Below are 1,401 nucleotides of genomic sequence, written 5' to 3' on the forward strand. Positions count from 1 at the left end.
CTTAGTAAAGACGAAAGCGCTTGGATTTCTGACTATCACTTTCCTTACTTAATGAAGTCACACGCATCTACTGTGATTTTTAAGCATATATATATATATATATATATATATGTATATATATATATATATATATATATATATATATTGTAACAATGAGTTGTCATTATTTTAAACAACCATTACGATGGTTGGATTGTTTCCCTTACCCACCAGTGTTTATCGTCATGGTGACGAGGTAACTTCTGTCGTGGTGTGAGTAACAGGTTTTGGATGGCGATCTGAGAGGTTCTGGGAAACCTCGACTGAGAAGGCAACAGCAGCATGGCAGTATTGGAGCAGCTTGATGTCATTTTTTACTTCAACGGGAGGATGAGGACCTCTACATCTGTGTGCATAATGGCTGCTTCTGTTAGCAGTATGGACGGGTCTGCAGTACCTGGTCACTTCCTCGGGAGGATGAGGACCTCACCTTCTGTTTATGTGACGGAGTCTTCGGTAGCATCCAGATTTGTCTGTTTTTGTATGCTACTTTGGTGTTGTGTATCTGTAACTTATTGTGCAGATCATAAGTTATACTGCTTATTTAAGACATCATTATTATTATTGTTTGTGCTGTCTGTATGTAATGTCTGTGTGTTAACCTAATTTTGGTGTTAAATGTTATTACACAGCTTTGGTGTCGAGCAAGTGTATGGCTCTGATAATGATGCTGATTTGCATCATTATATTTATTGTGGTGTCGAGCAAGTGTGTTGCTCTGATTTAATGCAATGTTCACTTATTTCTGGTTTATTTATGGTTTTGATTATCTAGTTATTTTGATAATCACTGTATTTTCGCCACCCAAATCCTGGTCTCAATTGTACATTTGTAAATTAACCTGGAAATAAATAATGTCTTGCCTTTCGTCAGTCATTCCAGCCCAATTGTTTGGTTTTATTTTGAACCTGTTGGTCTCTAATAACGAGATCATTACAATATATACATACATACATATATATATATATATATATATATATATATATATATATATATATATATATATATGCAAAAGTTTTGTTTATCACTTGCACCGTCCAATCGTTTATATTCGCAACTTTTAAGCCACAAATAGTTTTTTTTTTATACCCAATTCACTTTACTCCGCAAATAACTTGACACGCATAAGTTCCCCTCAGTATAAGTTACTCCTTAAGTATGGTGAGCTGATATATATATATTTTTTGTATATATATATATAGGTATATATATATATATATATATATATATATACATATATATTATATATATATGTATCTATATAACAATGTATATCTAGATAGATATATCATATACAAGCATATAAATACATATATACACTACTATGAGATTCAGGGCCTCTGTAACACGGTTTTTTGGATT

At 32.5% G+C, this 1,401-nt stretch overlaps 1 protein-coding gene across 1 annotated transcript in view; it reads left to right on the top strand.

Moving 5' to 3' along the window:
• Window positions 1-224: 224 nt before the first annotated feature.
• LOC135207784 (protein Star-like) overlaps window positions 225-1,401 on the top strand; it is a 112,050-nt gene continuing 110,873 nt past the window's right edge. Inside the window, exon 1 of the mRNA XM_064239609.1 lies at window positions 225-235. Within this exon, the coding sequence (XP_064095679.1) occupies window positions 225-235 (11 nt within the window). The remainder of the gene's footprint in view (window positions 236-1,401) is intronic.

This window comes from Macrobrachium nipponense, chromosome 34 (genome assembly GCF_015104395.2).
Source record: "Macrobrachium nipponense isolate FS-2020 chromosome 34, ASM1510439v2, whole genome shotgun sequence".
In the NCBI taxonomy this organism is placed as follows: domain Eukaryota; kingdom Metazoa; phylum Arthropoda; class Malacostraca; order Decapoda; family Palaemonidae; genus Macrobrachium; species Macrobrachium nipponense.